Source organism: Protopterus annectens, chromosome 7.part0, assembly GCF_019279795.1.
Source record: "Protopterus annectens isolate FY-2018-M chromosome 7.part0, PAN1.0, whole genome shotgun sequence".
Lineage (NCBI taxonomy): Eukaryota > Metazoa > Chordata > Ceratodontiformes > Protopteridae > Protopterus > Protopterus annectens.
Window position 1 is genome coordinate 985,717,546 of NC_056739.1, and position 24,404 is coordinate 985,741,949.

General features: G+C 43.8%; 1 protein-coding gene across 1 annotated transcript in view; it reads left to right on the forward strand.

Moving 5' to 3' along the window:
• LOC122806122 (protein FAM98A-like) overlaps positions 1–18,043 on the forward strand; it is a 561,878-nt gene extending 543,835 nt beyond the window's left edge. The window contains exon 9 of the mRNA XM_044076360.1: positions 17,496–18,043. Coding sequence (XP_043932295.1) covers positions 17,496–17,627 — 132 coding nt within the window. The 3' untranslated portion in view covers positions 17,628–18,043. The remainder of the gene's footprint in view (positions 1–17,495) is intronic.
• Positions 18,044–24,404: the final 6,361 nt, after the last annotated feature.

Here is a 24,404-nt window from a genome sequence, read left to right on the forward strand (position 1 = left end):
CCCCTCACTAGAGCATTTTTATGCCCTAGAAGTGGGATTAAATCTTGTGGGTGGTATTTGATAAGGCATATATGATGTTCAGACTTTGCTTGCAGTACGTCTGATCCAAAGTTCTTAGAGAAAGAGAACAGGATGTTGAGACCCATTTTGAACTACCTCATCTGAAGCAAACACCTTGAGATCACAAAGTTCTAAGTGGTTATAGTTGTATTTCCTCTTTTAAAGGCAGTCTGAATTGACTTTTGCTCCAAAATATGCTTTTCACTGTATCCCTTTCTTTTTGCTTTTGCAGCAATTTCTCAAGTTCTGTGCCAAGATGTGGTAATTTTTATTTGTAGTTTTACTTTTTTATTTAAAATCTGTACCTTGGTATTTGCCTGGTACCATAGAATCATGCAAGCTCAGGAACATAGAATTTATCTGATAACTGACTCAACCACGATTTCATAAACAGCAGTTTGAGTCTGTATTTTTATGTTTGGTCTAACTACTTCACCTTACTGTTTAATAGGTGTCAAGCTTCTGCTATAGCAGCATGTGTGCTCAAGGGCATAATATTTATATACATCAGATAACTGATTCAAGCACAGTTCTCATTAGCACTTGATAGTGTCAGCATTGTGTTTCCTTCTCTGGACTATTTGGGACCTGACATCAAATATCAAGAAATGAAGTCTGGTCTGTGTACCAAAAGCTTTCTGGCAGTAAACCTGGTTTCTTTACAATAGGCGACCTTTTTAACTGTTTCGGTGGAGAAGGATAAGCCAAGTCTTTTTCTGTAGGCAATATCATGAACTTTACTTCAGCAAAGAGCATTCTGTCACTGATTTTTATATGTCCACCAGTGTTGTAATGTTTTAGCATGCCAGACTTTGTATGAGGAAATTTCAGCATAGCATATATCATCTTTTGGAATCAAATGGTGTTCAGTTTTCATCTTTATCTTCCACTGGTCCCAGCCATAGTTTAAAGTCTAAGGTGATGTATGGGCCCAGTTGCAAATGCAAGAAAATGATTGCCGTCCTCATATCAACCCAGATTTTGATAAGTAATTTGCCCTGTTTAGGCTGGGGTGTGAAATTATAGTCTATGACAATCCAAGGCATTTGGTCTTGCAAAGAAAGATAAACATTGATGTGAATGAGACATCAGCAGCTTTCTTAATTGTAAGGGCATTCAGAAGGCATGTACCCCAATTAAACAGGCATAGCTCAAAATTAATGTAGTACTTAATCAGTGTAGCATAAGATTATATTGCTGTTAGAAACTAGCCATGCATGCATTTTCTATGGATCCTTCAGATGTCCTTCTATTCCACTGTTGCAGTGTTCACTAGTGGGTTTACCCTTCTTCCCATCAGCTTGTTCGGCCAGGTTTCCAAAGCTTTTTCAGTCCCTATTGGTGCATCAGACATCTGATGTGTAGGCTGGTACATGGTCCATAAAAGTGACAAATGTGTGCACCAGTCCTCAGAAATTTTCAGCCGCCAGTCGTACACCAGGTGTTCCTGCTACTCGCGGACGTCAGATCAGTTTTGCATTGAGAAGTACCCCATTGGGGATTTTCTTCAGTCCTTTGTAATTGATATAGTCTGTTAATGTCCAGTAAGGGCAAGTGCAACTGTGGTCGCCAGATTCACCACAAAGACACCCATGACCAGTGTCTCTTTTGTTTGGGTAGGGATCACTATTATAAAATACTGTACCATTTGTAAGTCGTTTATCCCTAAGACCCTTCATCGCTGACTTCAGGCCCTAGATCTATATCTCAAAAACCAGCATCTTAGGCAGATCGCTCTCGGAATGGAAGCCGCTACCTACACCCCATCTGGTCCACCTAGTAAGAGGGCCAAGCACAGGAAGCCATCCACTTCCATTGCACCTCCCTCCGCCGATTCCCGGCCTGTAGCCACCATTAGCTTGGCCGAGGAACCAGCTTCTTCCACACTGGATAAAGTGGGTACCTACCAGGAGGCTGCAAAATCCAGAGCGGACATGTCCGGGGAGGAAATCCGGACACCTGATTCAGACACCAGGGGGAACGTGCTTCACAGATAGGTACTTCGGAACAGGCCTCTGTGATCCTGCTATTTCCTCAAGGCCGACTGACAGCCAGACGCCGGTTAGGCCTGCAAAGAAAAAACAAAAGACAAAGCGTGTCGCTTCAACTTCTGAGACCTTGCCAGGCTGGCAGGCCTTCAGAGTCTTTACAATGTCTTCCTGGCCCTTAGGCCTACGTCTGACCTCCCTCATGCTGCACCACCTCTTCTGAGTCCCAGGCCTATTCTACCAGAGACTACCCTTAGCCATCCTGCTGAGGAAGAAATGTCTGATTCCTCACAGGACTCCTTGTTCTGTTGACAAATATCTTCCCCTCTGGGATGTGGATCCCCAGAAGAAGCATCTGCTGAGCCTGACTCCCCTGTGGAAGACTATACCTTTGGAGACACGGTTAATCCTATGAGGGAACTTTTCAAATGGGACTGCTCAGACATGTTTGAGCAACAAAAAAGATTCTACGATTTGATCCAGATGGAATCTCGTAACCTGGCCCTTATTCCTCCTGTCCAGCCTGCCTTCCTGGACTCTTTTGGACTCTTTTGCAGCAGCATGTTTAAACCCAGACTCCCAGGCACCTGCCCCAAGAAGGGCAGACCGATTGTATAGAGTACCTGATGCAGATGAATTTCTTTTCAAATGCCCTCCAGCTGACCTAGCAACCATTTCCATTGCCACTGACAGGGCTACCAAACGTCTCCCCACTACCACCGTCCTGCCTGCTGATAAAGACAGCAAGGCCATGGAGAGGTGGGGCAAGAAGATATACACTTCAGCTACTCTAGCCTTTAGAGCTACAAATTACCAGTAACACATGGCCAAGTACTCCTTGTCATTACTGGGCAAAACTTCTAAGGATCTTAATGAGATCTCTGACTGCTCTGCAAAGGCATCCATGCCTTCCTTTCTTGGGCTTATTTCCCATGTCAATAAGCATTCCCTAAGGTGTGCATTTGATGCAGCAGAGCCCTCTGCCAGGTCAGCTGCATCTGACTGTGTATTACAATCCCAAAATTTCAAAGAATCTACCCAGCCAAGATACAGTTTACCAGGAAGACTTTTAGGCCCTCTGCCCCCTCCAGATCCAGAAGACCACACAGGAGGCAGGCTACTCAGCCTAGGACACCTGAAGCATCTGCCCAGAGACCTCCCTTTCCAGATAGGACAGGCAGTATCTGACTGCCTGCCTCCTTTTCTACCTCCCCTTCCTCCCACCATACCTTTATCCTCCCGCCTCTCTCACTGCCTCCCTGCATGGGCCCTAGTGACATCCGACAAATGGGTTTGGTCTCTCCTGAAGGAGGGTTACTTCATGTCCTGGATGTCCCTCGCTCCAAAACTTCCTATCCTGCTACCTCCACCCTCTCAATGGTCCCTCCTTCTCCAGGTCCCAAACAACCTGCTGCTCCAAGGCACTATAGAACTCATCCCCCCCCCCTCTGCTCGAGGGAGAGGCTTCTACTCCAGAATCTTTCTGGTGCCCAGAAAGGAGGGACCATGGAGACCCATCCTAGACCTTTCCCGCCTCAACACATTCCTGAAGGTTCCTTTCCTCAGGATAACACTACCCATTTTCTTTCCTCTCATCTTGCCCCAGGCCTTCATGGTGACCCTGGGCATCAAAAATACCTACCTACATATTCCAGTAAAACTATCCTCCAGAAAATTCCTCAGATTCAAAGCAGGCTCCTTGCATTTTCAGTTTTGGTCTTTGCCCTTTGGACTCTCCACAGCTCCAAGTGTATTTACAAAATGCCTAGCCCCAGTCATTGCTTACTGTAGAACCAAGAGGTATGCAAATTTTCCCATACCTAGACAATCTGCTAATCCAAGCAGCAGACAGACAAACCCTCCAAGCCCACACAAAGGACCTTCTGCTCCTGCTGCAGTCCTTAGGATTCCTCATAAACTTCCCCAAATCCAATCTAAATCCTACACAAGACATTGGACATTGTCTTCCTAGGATGCAGAATCAGAACAGATCTCAGGATGGCCTTCCTACCTCAGGAAAATGTGCTTTCCCTGCCCCAACTTCTTCTTGCAACCCACCCTGACGGCGAGGAAATTTCTCAAACTTCTCAGCCATATGGCTGCCACAATTTCCATGCTTCTACTGGCAAGATTACACGAGAAAGATGCAGTGGTATATTCGCTCAGTATGGACCCAGCATTCTCACCCCCTAGAGATCAGAATCCCACTTATACCCTGCCTCCACCAAGAGCTTAAAGTGGTGGAGGGCCCAGGTGACCTGGGTCTCCCTCTACAATTGCCCCCCCCCCCCCCCCCGATCATGCATACAGACTCCTCAGATCTGGGCTGGGGAGTAATATTAGACACAAGGAAAGTACAAGGTTTGTGGAAAAACAAACACAAACAATGGCATATCAACATCAAAGAAATATCAGCCATACTTCTGGCCCTGGAGGGCTTTCTACCTTTCCTCAGACAGGGCACCCTGAAGATCTTCACAGGCAATACCACAGTGATGTGTGATACTTGAACAAACAAGGAGGAAACCCAAGTCCTACCTCCTCTGCAGACTAGCCCTTCAGGTATGGGATCTAGCTGTTTCCCAGGGGATCACCCTACAGGCAGCCTACATCTTGTCCCAAGAAAATTGCCAGGCAGATTCCTTAAGCAGAACCACCTCCGACAGTCACAAATGGATGCTGTCAAGGGAGGTATTCCTACAGTTGATCCACAGGTGGGGTATTCCACAGATAGACTTGTTCACCTCCTCCACAAACAGGCAACTACAGAGCTACTGCTCCAGAACTTATGACCCGGAGGTTCTTCAGACAGATGCCTTCTTAATGTCCTGGAAGAGGAAATACCTGTAAGCCTTTCCCCCCTTCCCTCTGATGCAGAGAGTCCTACTGAAAATTCAGTAGGACTCACCAAAAATCTTGTTGGTGACACCCTTTTGGCCAAGGCAACACTGGTTCCTCCTACTTCTTCATCGATCCAAGGGCAATCACCACAAGTTACCCCCCTCAGTGGATCTAGTCGCACAGCACCAGGGAACACAGATTCACCCACAGTGGAGATCCCTGCACCTCTCCCTGTGGCTGATAGGATTCTGATTCCCTTCAAACACCTATATAACGAGGACATGCTCTCAGTCCTGCAGGAGGCCAGGAAACCTAACATAACAAAATCCTCTCTCTAAATGGAGAAGGTTTTCTATCTGGTGTCAGAAAAGACAGCCGCTGGACAGCGACCTGCCCTAATTCTCTCTTACCTGTGTGAACTGTTAAAGACAGGATTGTCTTACTCCTCCTTAATAGCACATCTGTCAGCCATTTCTGCCTGCCTGCCTGCCTATGGAGCCCCCACTTGCTACCAGGCTACCAGCCAAACTATTCCTAAAAGGTGTTCTACACCCAAGACCCCCTAGGAAACAAACTCCTCCTCCCTGGGATCTTAATTATGTGTTGGAAAAACTCACGCTGTCACCCTTTGAACCAGCTGGTAAGGCAGACTTGAAATTTTGCACTTGGATAACAGTACTGCTAGTAGCTTTAACATCATTCGGGAGGGTCTCAGAGTTCCAAGCCCTCATGTCTACCCCACCCTTCCTAGGTTTTCCATATGGACAGGGTCACCCTCAGGATTAATCCTTCCTTCACCCCCAAGGTGGGTAATGACCTCTACCTTAATCAGGCTATCCACCTGCCCACCTTCTTTTCTAACCCTCAGGGAGACAGTGAGAGAGTCCTTCACTCCCTGGATGTACACAGGCAACTTAGTTTCTACTTGCATACGACCAAACCTATACGCAAATCAGACCAGCTGTTTGTTTCCTTCCACCCAAGGGCTCTGGGGAAAGCTGTAGGGAAGCAAACCATTTCTTCTTGGATTGCTAGGGCAATCTCATTTTGTTACTCTCACCATGGAAAGACACTAATGGGCAACGTCATAGCCCATTCCACAAGGGCCATGGCTTCCTCTGGAGCCTTCTTTAAAGGTCTAGATACTAACTCCATTCTGGAAGCTGCCGCTTGGTCATCTGTGCACACCTTCACCAGACACTACAAGCTGGACCACATCTTCAGGACCAGAGTAGGATTTGCGAGGGCTGTCCAGCATGGGTTCCTGGAATCCTCATCCAGACCACCACCCAGCCAGCAGTGAACTTTTGTACTCGCCCGCCAGTGAATACTGCAACATTGGAATAGAAAGACATATGAAAGTTGTGTAAAACCTTACCATAACCATAGATGTCCTTCTCTTCCATGTTGCAGTATTCCTTCCCTCCCTCCATACCCTGTTCTCCTTGCACTTGCCCTCCTTGGCTCCTACTCAGGCTATGCTATCAGGATTAGCTCCGTCTGAGGCTTCTTGGTTCTTAGGACTGTTGCTTGCAGACGTCACTCTTATTGACCACGTACCAGCCTACATGTCAGACGTCCGATGCACCAACAGGGACTAAAAAAACTGTAGAAACCTGGCCAAACAAGCTGATGGGAAGAAGGGTAAACCCACTAGTGAATACTGCAACATGGAAGAGAAGGACATCTATGATTATGGTAAGATTTTACACAACTTTCCTTTATTAGCAGTTCATTGTTCAGGTATTGACAGTCTTCTGGTAACATTTCTCATTTGATTTATTCATCTGGATCTCTAGTGATAGCTGTATCTTTGAATCTTGCAAGAGCTTATTTCTATTTGAAGTTGGCTGCAAAGCTACCTATTTTTATTCAAAGAGAATATTCACTTGCTCAAATTCTGGACCAAGCCTCCAACTGCTTTGTTGAGAACTCCATCATAAGACAAGCTACTTTACGCATTTCCTCTAATTCATCTAGTTAACGAAGTTCTACTAACAAAGTTGAGATTGATCCTTATAGCACTACATTTGCCCATATGACACTGGTTCTCTCTTTCAAGAAGATAGTGAACCAGTTCCTTCAACTTCTGTGCAGGGAGAACCTCTTACTTCAGTAGCAAGATGAAGTGTTGTATTTGTATTCAGATTGACTTCATCTGACTGCCTGCATGTTGAAGTTTTGATGCTTAATGGTATATTGCTTTTTTCCACTTGAAGTAGATGTCCTTCAAGAATCCAGAAAGCTGCTACAAGGAAATCCTTTGTGTTGAAATGGAATGTATTTCATAGATTCATAGACTGTTACTAAGCTAACAACCCAGGGGGCCTTTCTAAGTTAGCCAAGTTTTCCTGAAAGAATAATGATGCCCTGTATCCAAATAGGACATTGAGGGCCAATTTATCTGTAAGCTACCTCTGCCAATAAAGGGACATGGTGCCAGACCCGGTGTAAATTTCCTATTCCCCATCCACTTGTCTAGGATGTGCTTATACTGGATAATAGACAAGTTGGATGGGAAACCTTTTCCATAGGAGGGGCAGTATCTGGGAGACGTATCTGTCTCTCCAGCATGTTCTGCTTAAGTTACAGACAAAATTCAGGACCCTAGATCTTGTATTTCTGGTACCCTTTGACTTAAGAATATGTAGGAGATTCATAAGTGTGGCGTTTGTGGATGCCTTGTAAACCAGGCACAGATCACCCCTCAGCACTCTGTAGGAGACTGAGTAGAGGGAAAGGGCTTTTAGGCAAGTTTGTTGCACCTTGTATTTTTTCAGTACGGAGCCTTTGAGATCGCTCTAGTTGCTCCATATGCTTGGTCAGGTATATACTAAAGGGAACATTGTACTCTATGATTGGTCTGTTAAAGGCAGAGTACAGTGGGATAATGACCTCTTTGGACTTAGATGCCAGGCCTCTCCTATTTTGACCTCCTGGGTCCTATCAGTGAGCCAGTTGGCTATCTAGTGGGTGATAAAAGGGTTTGTACCTAAATTAGTGAGCTTGTCTATAATGCCTGAGTGGGGTATTGAATCAAAAGCTTTGACCAAGTCAAGGTAAAATGTGTGCACAGTCTTACTTTCATCCAATGCTTTGGTGACCCTCTCAAAAAAGTCCAGCAGATTTAATAGGCATGACCTTACTTTAACAAAGTCAAACAATGATGATTCTAACATTTTCAGGTTAACTATGTCCACTTTTATCTTGTCCATGATGATTCTTTCCATGGCCTTACATATGAGGCTGGTAAGACTTATGGACCTGTAGTTACCCAGGTCAGCGGTTGGATCTCCTTTGTCCAGGTGAATGACTTTAGCTATCTTCCATTCCTTGGGCACAAAACGTGACTAAAGGTTCCAGTTGAATAGTGATTCAAGTGGACCAGAGAGGTCACATTTCATGCTATTTATTAAACAAACCGGGATGTTATCGGGACCTATTGATGCAGTGTTTTTGGCCTTGGAAAGTGCATTAATGACCTATTCTCTAGTAATGGTTGGGAAGATTCTGTTATGTGATATTTCTTTTAGACTATTGGGTAGGGGGAGAGTTGAGATGAACCTGTCAGCCAAAAGGTTGGCAGTGGCCTCTGGTTAGTGTGGGTGATGCCATTTACAATAAGTACTGTACATTGTGGTGTATTTCCTCTGAGGGTACGGACATAGCTATAGAAAGCTTTGTGGTTGTCCTTTGCATGGGAATCTATTTTTACTTCATATTTAGCCTTTGCAGTTCAGAGGGTCATAGGTTCATAGGTGTGTACTAGACAAATGCCCCTGGAGCCTTTACAAGCCTAGCCCATAGGATTACCCTGGCATCATGCCACCCGTCCTTAGTTCCCAGTGCCTCTGTCAAGTAAAGCCACTGGAGTGATCCCCGGGGTGAATTTTCTATTTCCCATCCACTCATCAAGATTCCTCTTGAAGAGGGCCAGTGAAGTGCTATGTTTGACATGTATGGGAAGTCTATTCCATAGCATGGGCAGTCTCTGGGTTATAAACCTGTTCTTCCAGCAATTCTGTTGATTGTGGTAATGAGGTTGAGGTCTATGGAGCGTGTGGTGTAGAGGGATTGGGATATCATTAGATGTAGCATTTCTAACAGAGCTGGGTCAGAGATGGCTTTGTAAGTCAAGCAGGGATGACCTCTAAGTAGGCGATAAGAGACAGAGAATAGTTGAAGTTTTTTGAGTCTGTCTATACAGGACAAGTGTTTAAGGCCTAGAATTCTCTTTGTGAGGTACCTTTGTGGCCTCTCCAGTTGTTGCAGGTGTTTATTGAGATACATGCCAAATGTGGCATTGTACAAGATGATTGGCCTAATGAGGGAAGAGTAGAGGGAGACCATGACCTCTTTCTTCCTGGATGCAAAACCCTTAGTAATGAGATGTGCCACATCGAAGGACTTTCTGACCACAGTGGCAATGTGGTGGTCGAAAGAGAAGTTGCTGTCAGCCTGTGTTCCCAGATCTCTTAAAACACCTTCTGTGTTCAGTGGACTACCATTGATGTGGTAATTCATGGGAACTGGGTTTTTCTCAAAGGGGATGACACATTTTTTGGCATTGAACTTAAGGCCATGGTTCTGACACCAGTCGTTCGTCTCAGTGAGGCCTTTCTGTAGGATGTCAGTATCACTTGGAGAGTTACTAATAGCTCCCAACTTGCAATCGTCTGCAAACTTTGTCAGCCATAGTCCCTTCGTGTTAGCCTGGACTTCAGAGAAGTAGATACCAAACAGGAGAGGACCCAGGACTGAACCCTGTGGGACTCCACTCGTGACTGGTCAGCAGTCTGACTTTGAGTCAGCTACTTTGACACTGTGAGTTCCATCTGTGTGCCAGTTTGCAACCCACCTAGTGATATAGGGGTTGATGCCTAGCTTACTGAGTTTTTCTATGATTCCTGAGTGGGAATGGTATCAAAGGCCTTGGCCAGATCAAGGTAGGCTGCGTGAACCACCTTGCCTTCATCCACAGCTCTGGTGACTGACTCAAAGAAGTCAACCAAGTTGAGCAGGCATGATCTACCCTTCACAAAACCAAACTGTGTGGGATCCAGAGTTTGGAGATTCCCTATATCCTTGTTTATTAGGTCCATGTTGATGCATTCCATAGCTTTGCATATCAGACTCATTAGGCTAATGGGGCGATAATTCCCAGGGTCTGTAGTCACTCCTCCTTTTTGGAGAGGGATGACTGTAGCAGTGCGCCATTCGGTAGGGATAAAGCCTGAGGTGAGGCTGTGATTGAACTGGGCACACAGGTGAGGTGTCAGTTCACTCTGTAGTTCATGTAGAATACAGCCATGGATATTGCCCGGTCCCATAGAAGCTGTATTCTTGGGCTTGGACAGTGCTGTTTTAACCTGTGCAGCTGTAATGCTGGGTGCCTTGCAATCTACTTGTTAATGTGATAGTTCCTTTGGGAGGGTAGAGAGGGGTAAAGTTGGCACTGAATCTGTCAGCCAGTACATTGGCAATATCTGTTGGCTCGGTATAGGAGGTACCATTGTGCAGTAGCTCAGAACAAACCTGGGTATTGCCATGGAGATTCTTTACATAACTATAGAAGGCCTTGTGGTGGTCTTTACTATCTGCTGCAATTCTGTTTTCTTAGCTAACTTTAGAGGATTTGATGAGGGATCTCAACTTTTTGTTGAGGCTGATAAGGGAGTTTTTTCACTCTTGGGACTTCACCTTATTCCGCATCAGTTTCCTCCTTCTGTTGTAGAGTTTGTTTATGGCAGGGGACCACCAGATTGGCTTCCTATTTTTGGAGGAGAGTGTCTTGGTTCTATTGGGTATGGAGAGATCCATGCATTTGTGTACGTGTTCGTACAATGCATTGGTGTATGATTTGGCGGTCAAGCAACTATTCTCCATTTGCATGGGTGCTGTGAAGTTAGCTACCTCTGTTTTTAGGAGCCCAAAGTTAGCTTTGGAGATGTTTTTCGTGGTGGTTACCTTTGCGGGGGTGAGGTGGGGTGTGGATTTCCAAGGTGATTAGTTTGTGGTCGGATCTAACCAGGGAGGAGTTGACTATTGGTGTAGAGCAGTGGTCGCCCATGTTAGTAATGACCAGGTCAAGGATGTTGCTACCTCTAGTGGGGGTAAGAACGAGCTGGTCCAGGGCATTGGAATTAATGAATTCCAGGAAATGTTGGGCAAATGTATTGGTACATGAGTAGTTTTCCCAGTTAATGGAGGAGTAGTTGAAATCGCCCAGTTTGAGAGTGTTAGGTTGGACCCTAATATTCTCCAAGGTGCTTAGGAATGTGGAGTTTGAGTCTTGTAACATGGTTGGGGCTTATAGCAGGCAGCGACCTGAATTGCTGTCTTACCCAATGTTAGCTGCACATGAAGTATCTCTGATGCGTTATGTTGGGCTACCAATCTAGGGGTGTGCACATCCTTTATGAATATGGAAACACCAACACCTTTGGAGCTTTGGTCCAAGTTCTGGGGCCAAAAGGTGTGGAATGAGTTATAGCCTGGTAGTGCAGGGGGGCTTTCTGCTACCTTGAACCAGGTCTCTGTTACAGCACAAATGTCGATGTTCTCCATTTTAAGGAGTGCTTTGAGCGAGTGCATTTTGAAGTTTAGGATTCTAGCATTGAGCAGCATGACCCTCAGATTGCATTTGTTTGTAGCTGTTACGGTGGTAATTTGGTCTTTTGAACATCACCTAAAAAAAGGCACTATAGGGGTGGCAAGACCCTTGGCCAGTATCGGAAAGCCCAGCGATGACAGATGCAGGCCATCTCTGACAAAGCATCGACGTCTGTCAATCATGTCATCCCAGGCAGACAGATAATGGATCCCCTTAGAATGACACCAGAAACTGTACCATTTGTTGAAATCAATCATTTTCTGCTTGTACTGTGGTATCATTCTGGGTGATGGTAGGATGCTGCTCAGGACTAGAGTTATACCCACCTGGGCTACATAATCTGAGAGCTCCTCTATCTCTCTTTTCATGTAGTCCAGAGAGGTACATGTCAGGTCATTCATACCCACAGGTACAATGACAGAATCATATTTGTACCTGTGGGGTTGAGTGACCTAAGTGCATGCGTTATGTGGCAGATCCTGGCACCTGACAGGCAGCTGACTGATAGTTTATCTTTATTCCACTTAGCGAGTGGGACATCAGTGTGCCTCACTTTTGGGTCACCTATGACTAGCGTGTTGGGCATGCTGTTTTGCCTTAGGGGCTTTGGTTGAGTGGCGCACTGTTTAGGAGCGTTATGTGTCACGTGATTAGTGTTGTGTTGTGGTGGTCTAGTGCGTTTCTGCCTTGGAGGTCTCTGGTGTTTGGATAGATTTTTATTGAGAGCCTCCACAAAGGTGGGTGTTTGGTTTGTATTTTTACATGAAGGTAGTGCTGGTGTGTGTTCTGGAGGGCTGTGTGTTCCATGTGTTGTGGTGCAAGTGTTGACCTTCTCCTCTTGACCAGCTATTCCAGTCTTGGCTGGAGAGTGCGTGGTTTCCAATTTGGATATATGTGCATCTCTCACAAGTCTGAGTGTTGCGAGGTAAGAGGAGAGGGTTGTCTGTGTACATGAGGCAGTTGCTACATTGCCTCAGGATGCCCATGTTCACCAGGTTAATAGGAGAAAGCAGAGGGAACTGACCTTTAGACATGCCTGGAGGGGTGGGCATTAAAAATAAGTGCTGGAGCTGTTTCCTTGTATTAACCCTCTTAGCTGCCTGTTTAGATTGGTCAGGGAGCTTTTTGTATGCATGCCTTTGTTCCTCCCATGCTTAGCCAAGATTTTTTTTTAGTATGTATGCCTTTGTTCCTCCCACGCTTAGCCAAGATTTTTTTCTTTTGTTGTACGACCAATTTGATACTGAGATTCCACCAGGATGGCTTGTCTTTTGAGTTTGTCTTATTCTTAATAAGCATGGGCAAAGCTCACTCTATACAGCTATCAATATGGCTGTACAGAGGTTTTGTAAATAGCTCAGTGTGTTCTATGGTGTTTACTGGGTTTGGGGTGCTTGGAATTTGGCAAAGGTGTTGCTTAGTAGAGAGAGGTTAGCTTTGGAATAGTTACTAAAAGTTGTTGGTTTTGTTGGATCCACAGATTTCATTTTTATTTCAAGTAATACTGCCTTATGGTCAGATCTGACAAGTGACGATATTGCATTGGGTGAGGAACATTGATCCCCCCATGTTCGTGGGTACAAGGTCAAGGGTGAATGGACCAACTGTTCCAGGATGTTGGTATTAACAACGTTTAGGAATCAGTGGGCTTGTGTATTAGAAGTGGTGTAGGATTCCCGATCTATAGAGTGGGTGGTTGAGATCCTCCATGAATATCATGTTGAAAGCAAACCTGCTGCTGCCACCCAAGCTGAAGTAAAATGGTTGAAATAGTTAAAATCAGTTCCTTTATTAACAAAATAAAATGTAATCCTGCTGCTGCTGTCTGGATAAGCGCTTTTGGTTGTTGAACCTTTATCATATCCTCATATCATGTTAGATTGAATGGTAAGGCGCATTGAGATAGGTAGCATGGGTTTCTGGGACATGGAGGGGGACCTATATGTTGCAACAATATGGTACGACATCAAGTTTATGGTGAGTTGCACATGTATGAGTTCCAGTGGGTCATACACTTAAGTTAGACTAATTCCCTCCTGTGCAGTAGCTGGTCTAAAATTGTGAAAGGCATTATAACTTTGCAGTGCTGGGGTACTCAGTGACTTTAAACCAGGTCTCCGTTACTACATAGATGTCTACACTCTCCAGGGAGAGGAAGGCTTGCAGGGAGTGGAGTTTCTTGATAAGACTTCTAGCATTGAGCAGTACTACCTTCAGATATTCCTTGATAGGTGCAGATAAGTTGGTAGATTTATCAGTGTGGCATTACTTAAAAAGGCACTATGTGGGTGGAAAAGGTCACCTGGCAAAGCATCATGGTCTCTCAACCATGTCCTCCCATGCCATCAAGTATTGTACCCCCTTGGACTGACACCAGAAACTAAGCCAATTGTTAAAATCAAGCATTTTCTGTTGGTAATATGGCATCATCCTTGGAAAAGGTTGTATGCTTTTCAGTGCTAGGCTCTTACCTGCCTGAGACACATAATCAGTGAGCTTGATCATGTCTCGCTTCATGCAGTCAAGCGAGGTGTGTCTCAGGTCATTAACACCCACATGGACTATGATAGAGTTACAATAGTACCTGTGGTTCATTGACCCGAATGCCTGTGTGACTTGACAGATCCTAACCCTGGAAAGGCAGCTAACCATGACTCTCGCCTTACTCAGTCTGGTGAGCAGGACATTGGTGTGCCTCACTATAGAATCACTCATGATCAGGAAATTTGGCTGTGTTCTGGTTTGCCTTATAGCTTAGCAGTAAAGGCATTGGATGCAGTGTTACTACGTGTAGCTGCAAGTGGTGTTTTAACAGAGTTTTTACATGATGGCTGAGGACCCTTTCTTTGATTGTACTGTGCAGGAGGTCTTAGTGTTTTAGGAGGGTTACCTGTAAGTGCCTCAGTATAAGCAGGTTTATGTTTAGGGTCTTTACACTATAGAATCACTCATGATCAGGAAATTTGGCTGTGTTCTGGTTTGCCTTATAGCTTAGCAGCAAAGGCATTGGATGCAGTGTTACTACGTGTAGCTGCAAGTGGTGTTTTAATGGAGTTTTTACATGATGGCTGAGGACCCTTTCTTTGATTGTACTGTGCAGGAGGTCTTAGTGTTTTAGTAGGGTTACCTGTAAGTGCCTCAGTATAAGCAGGTTTATGTTTAGGGTCTTTACCCTGTGCAGTAGTATGGTGCAAGTGTCACTGATAACCTCTATAGGATTAGTTTTGGTTGTATGAGGGAGTTTTGCCTCCAGCGTTAGTGTATGTACACTTCTCACATACACTGTCTGTATTATTCAGAATAAGTGGGTTGTCAGTGTACATGAGGGAATTCCTGTAATGCCTCAGGATACCCCTCTCAACCAGACTGGCCACAGAGAGAGAGAGAGATTTGGAAAGTGCAGATTCATGGCCATTGATCTACTAGGGAGGAGTGAGGAAAATACAAGTCACTAATACAAGCAACTTGATGAACAACACTCAGCTATGAGCAAACTAGATGTCCTAGTAGTTAAAAAAAAATCTGTCTAGACAGTAATACCGTAAGAGTGCAGACTACTTACCAACAAAGACACTTAGAATAACAGATGCAGTAAGCCTTCACCACCAATTCTCAGCTCAGAATGGTGGAGGTCACCCTCTCCTCCCACAACAGTGTAGACCACAAACCTTAATTTAAAATAACTGTCCTGAAACCCAAGTGCTTAAACCAGAACTAATACACTTTTTGAATAGCAGACACAATAAGCCTTCAGCCAGCAATTGCCAGCTTAGAAGGATGTAAGCTACCTCTCCTGCCACAAAAGTGTAGACCACAAGTCTTCCTTATGGAATATAACTAGTTTGAAGCCCAAGTGCTTAAATCACTACTAAGAGGCTAAGAATAACAGTTACAGTTTAAGCAGGCCACTAACAAGCAGTAATAAAAGCAGCAGATTAAATGCAACTGAACACTTCAAGAACGTGCAACAAAAGCAAAATGAAGTGATAAAGTAGGAATAAGCACAGATTCAGTAAAAGCAGCTGAATTAAGTGCAGTTTTTTTAAGTAAGTGGGAAGGAGGGAAGCAGAAGATAATTCAATTTTAAGAGACTAAGAGGGGGGGGGGGTCTTCCCAGCTGAACTCTCAGTACTCAGTAGAATGAGATGATGAGATGGGACTGGGAGGAGTGTCAAAATCAGATTTATAGTAGGGGCAGGCAAGTCAAAAGTCACTAAGTTTGAGTACAACAGCAGTGTGGAGGGATGGTGTGTGGGACAAAGCAAATGCAGACCAAGATCAGCAATAGTCAGACAGAGAACAGCAAGTCAAACAAGCACTACAGCTAAATAATGATGCCTCCAAATGTTTCTAGTTAAATGAGGAATGCTATTTCTCAGCTCCTTCCACTAATTAGCTGAATGTTATTCACTGTATGCAAAGGTATTCTTTCTTAACTTTTCTAACTGATCCTAGACAAGACCTCTTAAAATTCCAAAAGATTAAAAAACTTAAAATGCAATATAAGAAAAATATAAAAAAATAGATGCAACTAACCTTAAATGAAAAACTTCAATTCAAAATCAAACGGAGACAGAAATCAACAATAGTCAGGCAGAGAACAGTAAGTCAAACAAGCACAACCTCACCACTCATTGATGCAGTGGATGTAGCATAGTACTGTAGTTCAGCTCTTTCATGGCCTAGATTATTTGCCATTTATTTTCTAATGATTTAGTATACTCATTTAAGAATCATTAGCATGCCTTGCATACTTGACTGGAAATTTTTTATTTGATAGGATCACAGGAAAGATGTTTTCCATTACACATTTTCCTAAATGTGATCTGAACTTTCTCCTAGAGTCCCTGACAAAAAATGACTTGTCAGTTCATTTTCATTAGCATTTCTTTCTTGGAAAGATGGTTCTTGCCATTTCAGCAAGATTGGTGTCAAAACTTAAGACTCTGCCTTTATAAAAGGTATACAGCCCTTCATAAAGATAATGTCCTTTATGCTTCTCCTCCTTTTTTTAGCTGAAATTGTCAGACACTGCCATATAGTGTAAAATCAAGGTAATTTACTACTTTTGTCATCCACAGACATTGAGAGAATAGGTTCTCCATAAGATCAATTCTGGAAGGTAGTTATTTTGCTTACTTTGCCAGGTCAAAAATGTCAGAAATTCGTATTAGATGTCTTTTGTTTGTACAGAATAAACTGAAAGCTCTAGTTTCTAAGCACACTGTTCCCATCTGACTTGCTGGCTGCATTTGGTTTTGCCACAAATTAGTGGATAAACCATCAAGACTAATTCTACTACTGGAGTGGTGTAGCCCCTTTGTGCTTTCTTCTCAGTCATGTTTTTATGCGCCATCTGTGAAATTAAGACATTACACTTAGTATTGGCTTTCCAAAACTACACTTGTTTTCCTTGCTCCTTTTGTTCAAGGGATGTTTGCTAGGTCTGCCATGTGGCTTCTGGATATAGTTTGTTATTCCATGCCTTCAAATACTGTAAAGGGAGGACAGTACTGTGGCAGGGCATTCCTGAAAAGTATTAACATCTTTCTGTGTGATGACTAATAAGTATGCAGTATTCCACTCCAATTTTGTGTGCATAACCGGCGCATATGTCATTTGTAAATAAAGATTGTTAGCTTCCACTGAGGCTGAACTGCAAAACTAGGTTAAACACGAAAGGTTAACAAAACAATACAACATGCATGTAGGAAAATGAAAAATTGGATCAAGACAGGAAAAAATGCATCGCCTGCCGTGAGTATATATTGTGATGTGAATGCATTAAAAGATTATTGAATTTTCATTTTCACATCATGGGTTCACATTTTTCTGACCACATTTTTCACCACTATTGCTGCAGTTCAGCTGAGGTACAAGCTTGCATTCAGCATGAAAAAGGCTTGTTCTAGATTAGTCTGATAGAACTAAAGAACAATACCTTCTGTACCTGGTGGTGTACTAAAGGAGTTAATATCTTTGTTTTAATATAGGTAATGATGGGATCTGTGCCAGATCGAGGAGGGAGGCCCACTGAAATCGAACCTCCTATGCCAGAATGGCAACACAGACGTGAAGGAACTGGAAAGAGGGGCAATAAGCAGTGGAGCAAAAAAAAGAAGTAGTAGTAGCGTGGACCTGCATATACAGAATGCAACCACCAAGTACTAATTGTCTGCCGAGTAATATGACTCATAGGGGGGATGATATAAAGGCCTGAACTTAAAATACGATATACATTTGATACTGTAACTGAAGAGCAAGTTAAAGCACATTTGCTAAGCCTGAATGTTGCCATAAAACAGATATCAATGTTATTTGGTTATTGCAGCATCCTATTTTATTTTCTGGTCATATGGTTTGTAATAAAATATTTAAAAGAAAGCTGATTTGGGGAAATTATGATATGCTGCAGTTCAGATCTGTTTGCATAAAAATCTTTATTTTTTGTTTTAGTTTGCAGTGCAGAGTAATTAAGTTTAATTATGTTTACTCTGTGGCTGTTATTGATTTAACAAATAAATATGAAAAAACAGATGCATATTTTTGACCATAGTGATACTTGTCTTACCACAATTAATGAGAATTCACCCATTTTAAACAACGTATACAGTGATAGAAATCAAAAATGTCTCCGCTATGCTGAAACAGCTATCAGTTTGTCAGCGCAGATAATTCTTTTTTTGTGACAATTGCACTGTGTATGTGTGTCTGTATATATATATATATATATATATATATATATATATATATATATATATCTATATATCTATAATTAATATATATAATATATAATTTGGGCATTTGAAAAGGTGGTAACCCTATTAAGGCTGTGTTCTGTTGAAGTCCTTGGAGAGTGTAAAGACAAAAGCACTTAATAGTTTTGGTATATTAAATTTGTTTCTTTGCTTTTATAGGCCGTGTCTATTTCCCCAGAGCTGTTAAACTTACTGGAACACTCTTGGAGTGACCAGTTAGACCATACATGAGAGGCGTGACTGACTAACTTTTCCTGCCTTTCCCCACAAGAATCACCATAGTGAATCCCTATACCATTGCTTGTGAGTGAACAATACCCCTTCCAGGAAATTTGGACACACAAAAGTGTTCTCTTGGAACTTCACTCTGCACACTTTAATAACCACAAAGTGCATCTAGTTTAATAATCAATAAAGAATGTGGTGCTTTGATAATGTTTTGTTGTGATGTTAAATACTAGATTGGAGCTGGCAGGTGGTGAGCATTGAGAGCTGATGATTAGTAGCACATCGCAGTCTTCTTTCCAACCTGGCTACTTAGCTTAGCATCTGTTAAGTATACTAAAAGAAAAGTTAGCTTTGCTGTTCTTGTCTTCCAAGTGGTGTTTCTCTTTTCTTACAGGTATTATTTTTCACCATGCTATATTATTTTGAGTGAATATTTGTGGCTGTTTTTAAACTTCTTTTCTGAATTGTTTTAGTGTGGGAGTAATGTTTTGTTCTTACAGCTATTTCTGTTAACAGTCTGTCATTAGAATGTACTCATGCTGATACAGAGGATCCACGACAACATGAGTAAAAAGCTCACAGGATATCTGTTTATTACTTGGTATGTTAAAGGGGAATCTACCACTATTAAGAGAGTTACCATTGAGAACACACACATTACACTGCGGTGGTGGTGCTGCTCCAGTAGCGTTGTCGCCTCACAGTAAGACGTCCTGTTCGATTCTCACCTAGAGCGTCTTCTGTGTGGAGACATGCGTGAATGGGCGTACCTTCGTTGAAGGTTGTGCATCAGGGCTGGCAACTCGGCATGTAAAAATCTACTGCCAATCATTAGCGGACCGGAGTTCCGCTGTGGCGACCCCTAACCGGGAAAAGCCGAAAGACACAACAACAGCAACCATTGAGAACACATTGAATCTTGTCATGCCAAGGTGGTTTTTCTACAGGAAACCAAACTGAAAAGAAAGGTAGTTAGTTTGGCCTTTGATAAATGGAACGGACATGAGCTGTACTCTTGTGCCACTGTTAATTTCAATAAATCTACCCTGGGATGGACTATACAAATAAGATGTTTTTCGACAGTCACGGTCAGTGAGTTGTAGCTTGCATTAATATGAGCAACAAGATTACATTAGCCAACTTGTATGGGCCAAATGAGGACAACTTAATCATATTAACATGTCTAAGGCCATCATAGAGACTATGCTGGGGAAACACAAGTTATTTTGGGGAGTGATTTCAGTGTTAGTGATGCCATGACAGAATCCCTGCTGGAACCATTCGGCTTTCTAAAATGTTGAAAGAGGTTGACTGGATAGAAGACTATATTTCCTTATAGATATTTGGAAAGCATTTCACCCTCCTAGTATGGGATTACACCTGTCATGTTCAAGGTATGGCCGGCCGTATTGACTATTGGTTAGTCAGTCTGGGAGTTGTTGCAAGAGTGACAGCCTCAGAAATATATACTACCACCCTGTCAGACCACTCCATGGTCACATTCTAGCTCTTACCAACACTGGCGATGCCAACACATAAACAATGGAAGTTCGATACACTGTTGTTAAGAGATACAGATATGCAGTCTCAGCTAAACAAAATGATCATTTCTTATTGACCTAGCCATGAGCAGGACAAGAATGGTCCCTGGGATTCAGTAATACCTACACTGTGTACACTGTTTTGAAAGAACAGAAAACACAGACATAATCCGTACCTTCTTCCTCCTAATTTAATTTTCCTACTGATATTCTTGCATCTCTAAATATTGACAGGGATTCATAAAGGTTACCATAAAGTGTAGACTACACTCACACTTAGTATAATCTTTCTGAGTGACTAGAAAGCACAAAAAATGTGATAAGAATGTTCTTGAATACATATTGTGTACACTTAGTGTAGGCTTTATTGAATCTGGTGTGGTATTTTTTTTTTTAATTGGGACAAATTTAAATGGAAATGCCACAATTCACAAGGAAAATTAGAGCTAATAAACGTGAGGTTCAGGCAAAATGGGGTATTATCCCAACCAATCTCACTATCAAGAGGTACAAAGCAAGGATGCTCATTCTCTCCCTTACAATTCTTAACTGCCTCTGCCATTGATAGAGTATTACATGAACAACACAAAACCTCTAGTCTGTATCTGGGCCCCACTATGCATCCGCTTACAATTTGGATTGTCGATGACTATGTGTACAGGTAGAACAGTGCAATAAGACAAATACCCAAAGTTCTGCACTCCCTCAACCAGCTCATCAAGTAACAGGTGTCTCTGCTAATAGAAGAAAATCTATGATATGTTGTCCCTATCTCGCCTTCATTTTTGCTTGGTGGGTTAGGAGCTGATACTCTGCTCTGACTCGGCCGTATCATAAATCTCTAGAGCTGCCACTGGTTCGAGGCTAGACCCTATCCCAACATGCCTAGCAGGAATTACCCAGATCTCATTTGCCCCTTGAAGTTTTAGGATTGTCTACGACTGGCTCAAGCTAAGTTATACTTTTTCTTGTTATTTTTTTGCAAGAATCTTGGTATTTTCTTATTTGTAGTATTCCTTGTAGTTAGGCGTTACTAACTGTTTAGGTACTTCCTGTCTACTGCCCTATTTTTTTCTGTTTGTTGTTAAAGCTGTTATTTCCTTCTCTCAGGCCTACTAGTCTCCCATGAATCCATTTTAGTTAGAGGATTCACTTCTCCCCTTCAGCCCATTTTAGTTAGAGGGCTTCTTTCTCCCCTTTCTTTTACTTTCCCTTTTTCAAGGGGAGCTCGCTGTTTAAGTTGGAGGCTTCTCCCCAGTTGGAGAGGTTGTCATTTAATTTACTCTCCTCCTTCCATCCCTTGGTTCCCTTCTGATAAAAAAGCCTTCTCTGTTGCTACTGTTATTAATGATCTTTATGGTAGTTACTCTGTGGTTTATCAGACATGTCCAAGGAGTCAACAAAAGAATCCAAGCCTTCAGGATTCATAAAATGTGATTCCTGCACTCAAAAGATGTCATTGAGCGATGGCCATACTAGCTGCGTGTACTGCCTGGGAGCTATTCACCTGCAGGACTCTTGTTCCATTTGTCATGGTTTTAGCTCTAGGGTCCTGCAGGAGCAGAAAAATAAGTTGATTCTGAGAGGGTTACTGAAAGTGCCCTTTGAGGCATCTATGGAAGGGCATCAGGCAGGCAAATCAGATAAGTCCTCCAAGAAAGCATCTTTGTCGGCTCCGAGCTCGGAACTATTGAAGGCTCATGACAAGCAAACAAGTTCATCGGGTCCGAAGTCAGTCGCTCCAACAAGACACAATCTCCTTTGGTTCCTCCAGTGTCCTCTGAGCCAATCAGGAGCCATAAAAGAAACCGTTCTCCCTCCTTGGAGCATGTACGCTCTATACCTCAGTCTCCTCTGCTCTAGTCTGTGGCAAGTAGTCACTGTTCGTCCACCCTTTCCTCTCAATCATCCAGGAGCCTCTCGGATGATGATGTGGAGAGGGTGATGAAGAGGTTACTTAAGACTCCAGCCTTGGCAAAAATTTTATTGAGCCCAGCCCATATGAATGTGGAGCCGACTGTCCAACCTACTCTGTCATCGATTCCTCCTTCAACTCATTCGTGTTCGGAGCCAGAGTGAATGGAATTCATTGTGGTGGAACCATCTGACCTGAAAACTACTGGTCTGTTGGGTCCGTCTGCTCTGATCTCTTCAATACCACCTTCTGTCAAGGGATTTGGGGGCCAAGACTCCCTTCTTGGCTCCAGGTGGGGAGAGCAGGATTGGACCCTTGGTTCCTACTCTCCCACTCGGGGCTTTGGCGCAGGTGAGTTCGGCTCCTACATCAGCCTCAGAGCCCATCGCCTTTGGTGCGGGGAACATCTCCAGGCTCTTCGGAGCTGGAGACTCTTTTGGCTCAGGATCGTGGTGCCTTCGAGGTGATGAGGCGTGTGCTGTCCTTTCAGACTGCTCCGCTGTCTGTCCCCTTCGGGGCCGTTGTCTACATCCACACCACCATCCAAAGTTTAGGGAACCAGTGCCCCAGGATGCCCCTTCGGGCAACCCCCCCCTTCCGAAAACCTCCCCAGAGTACCCTGAGGAGGTCCCACGGAAGAGGACTTGTATGAGGAAGCATATAGACTCCCCCCGAGTCTCTCACTTCAGACACAGATTTAGATGACTCAGAAGGGTCCCCACTGTCTCCGGAGGATGTCTCATTTTCAGACATCCTGGAAATCCTCATGCAGAGGCATGGCTGGAAATCCCTTTCCCCTTCTGAAGACGAGTCTGTGTACCTGGAGGCTTTTGGCTCCTGACCCTCCACCTCTTGGGTGTCTCCTCCTTTTGATCAGCTACTGGGGGTAGTCAGTCAAAAGATGTGGAACTCTCCAGAATCTGTGGAACTGGTTCAGAGGAGGCCCAATAAATTTATCACAGTGCCAGAGACAAGCTTTTCCTGTCTAAGGGTGTTCCAGTTGTTGCTATGGTGGTTGCGGCAGCAACAAAGAAGGAATTAGCAGAAACTTATTTTTCTGTTCATCCACCGAACAGAGAGTCCCATACGATGGACAGATACAGCAAGCATGTGTTTTCATCAGTGGCCTTTACCCTTAGGTCACTGAATTATTTGTCCCATTTCTCTCGTCTCCAGTGAGATCTCCACAAAGGGCTGGGAGATGCTCTTCAGGATCCTACAGCTGCGGTGGTTTCAGATAAGGCTGCTTCCCAGCTTGCAACCTTGTCTTCTATAGTCAACTCCTCCATGCAACTCATCTCTTATGCAGCCGATGGAGGGAGCAGGGCAGCAGGCACAGAAATTGCCTTATGAAGACATTCCTGGATGCCCCTTTGTGAGTTCATGGAGCTCTTCAAGTCCTCCTTTACCATGGCTCATCATTGTTCGGGCCCAAGGTAAAAGAGACTCTTAACCAGGTGCGAGGAAGATGGCAAATCTCTCTCTGCTGTGGGAGTATGTTTCTCCGCCCCTACTAGACCTTATGCCAAAGGTCAAAAAGGTGGGAAAATGTGGTTCTGGAAATCCAGGGAGCTTCGCCTGATGCACGTGGTGATTTTTCCCCCAGGGGTAAAGGGGGAAATGATAACAGGAGATGCTGCCCTCGTGGCAGAGGGGACTGCAGAATCAGGGCAACAGAGATGTGTTCTCTGGTAGGCTCTTCCAGCACTCCTGAAAGGAGGCCCACCTGTCCTCCTCTGGAGGCAGTCAGGGGCAGATTGTCACTGTACCCAGAAGCCTGGCAAAGTATCACAAAAGATACATGGCTACAGTCGGTAATATCCAGAGGATACAGTATTCCTTTCTTCATGCCACCTTTTCCCAGAAAACAGAAATCAATCCAGATGTGCCACCCCATATACGGGATCAAGAAAACCTAGAAGTTCAAAGGTTGCTAGAAAAACGAGCCATCCAAGAAGTCCCCACAGACCAAATCAGATCCGGAGCTTACTCAAGGTTCTTTTTAGTTTCAAAGAAGACAGAGGACTGGAGACCCATTTTGGATCTCAGCAGGCTGAACAAGTCTTTCAAGAAAACAAAGTTCCGGATGATGACACTGCAGTCCATTCTCCCCTTTCTAGGAAAGGGCAATTGGATGTGCTCCATCAATCTCCAGGATGCATACTACCACATCAAGATGGACAGGTGATCCAAGAGATATCTACACTTTCAGCTGGGAGACATTATCAGTTCAGAGCTCTGCTCTTTGGTCTCACTACAGTCCCCAGTGTGTTCACCAAATGCATGGCAGTAGTTACGGCTCACCTGAGGCGTCTAGGATTCAGGGTGTTTCCATATCTAGATGACTGGCTCCTTACCGCCACCACCAAGCATCGACTAACCATAGCAAGGGAAACCACAATTCATCTCTGCTCAGAGTTGGGTATCCCTATCAACTGCAAAAAATCTGCCTTGTTGCCC